General features: G+C 38.6%; 1 protein-coding gene across 1 annotated transcript in view; it reads left to right on the forward strand.

Moving 5' to 3' along the window:
• LOC107579517 (G-protein coupled receptor 87-like) overlaps positions 1-1,029 on the forward strand; it is a 2,238-nt gene extending 1,209 nt beyond the window's left edge. The window contains exon 2 of the mRNA XM_016265344.1: positions 429-1,029. Within this exon, the coding sequence (XP_016120830.1) occupies positions 429-1,029 (601 nt within the window). The remainder of the gene's footprint in view (positions 1-428) is intronic.
• The last annotated feature ends 226 nt before the right edge of the window (positions 1,030-1,255 follow it).

The following is a 1,255-nucleotide window of genomic DNA, read 5'->3' on the forward strand; positions in this document are numbered from 1 at the left end:
ATTTTGCATAATTTTAAGTTATAATGTGTAATTAAAATACGGAATAAAAATAATAGAGTCTTGAACAAGGACTTTTAATATACTATATAGCTTCCTCATATATGACTTCAGAAATATCCAAGTAATATGTTTTAACAGCATGACAGGGTTGAACAGAAAATAAGAGACAAAAAGACAAATTCAGCATTGTCAAATAAAAAAATAAAAAATGTAAATGAACACCACATTTTAATTTTATTATCGTTTTATATGCACTGATAGAATCTAATGTTAGTTGCTTTGGATAAAAGTGTCTGTTTGGTTAAAAGCTTATTGAAATGATCAGTAGCAAGTCATGGAGACACAAACAGCATTGCTTCCAGAGGATGGCCCTAGCTCTATATGACATATTTCTCTGTATTCTACAATTCACTGCTCTTTTGTTTCAGGTACATGAAGATCGCACGGCCACTGGAGACTCACATGCTGCAAACAGTCCGCTCCACACGCTACATCTGCATCATGACCTGGGTCGTCCTGCTGTGCTCAAATTGTGCCTACATTGCTGCTTTTGTCAGCGCTGATAAACAAACCTCTGCCCACAGTGGTTTCGACTGTGACAGCTTTCATAACAGCTTACTCAAACAGATCTACTTGGCCTTGCAGATCATTTGCTTTCCATTGTTTTTGTGTGTGCTGGTATCCCTGATTCTGTTCTACTGGTTGAACGTACAGAAGCTTCGTCAAGCTCAGCGCACAATGCCGGATCAGCCTGGCAACGCTAAGCTCAGCAAGTCAAAGCGTAACATGCAAGTTCTGATGGTGGTTTTCTGCGTGTGCTTTGTACCGTATCATCTGGTGAGACTGCCGTACGTGTTCATCAAACCCCTGCTGCAAGACTGCACAGCAAAGCAGGTTTTCTACATCCTGAAGGAGCTCACTGTCCTGCTCACAGTACTGAACGCCTGCTTGGATCCACTTATTTACTTTGTCTTTTGCAAGACCTTCAGAGCACAGCTTAACCTTCAAAGATTTTGCAAATCCAAATGAGATCAAGAGCTCTAGTAAGTTGAATTTACCAAAAATGTGCATTATAATGCTTCTTTATTAGTGCCTCATATTCCACAACGCTCAGCATGGGGTGAGAGAGGAAACCAGCTTAAACTGTGCTTGACAAACAAAACATCCATATTTATATCCACTTTGAACTTCCACTGAAACCTCAGATAAAAATATCTGACAGAGATAATAATAATAATAATAATAATAATAATAA

This window comes from Sinocyclocheilus grahami, unplaced genomic scaffold (assembly GCF_001515645.1).
Source record: "Sinocyclocheilus grahami isolate Dianchi unplaced genomic scaffold, SAMN03320097.WGS_v1.1 scaffold17874.1, whole genome shotgun sequence".
Taxonomy (NCBI): domain Eukaryota; kingdom Metazoa; phylum Chordata; class Actinopteri; order Cypriniformes; family Cyprinidae; genus Sinocyclocheilus; species Sinocyclocheilus grahami.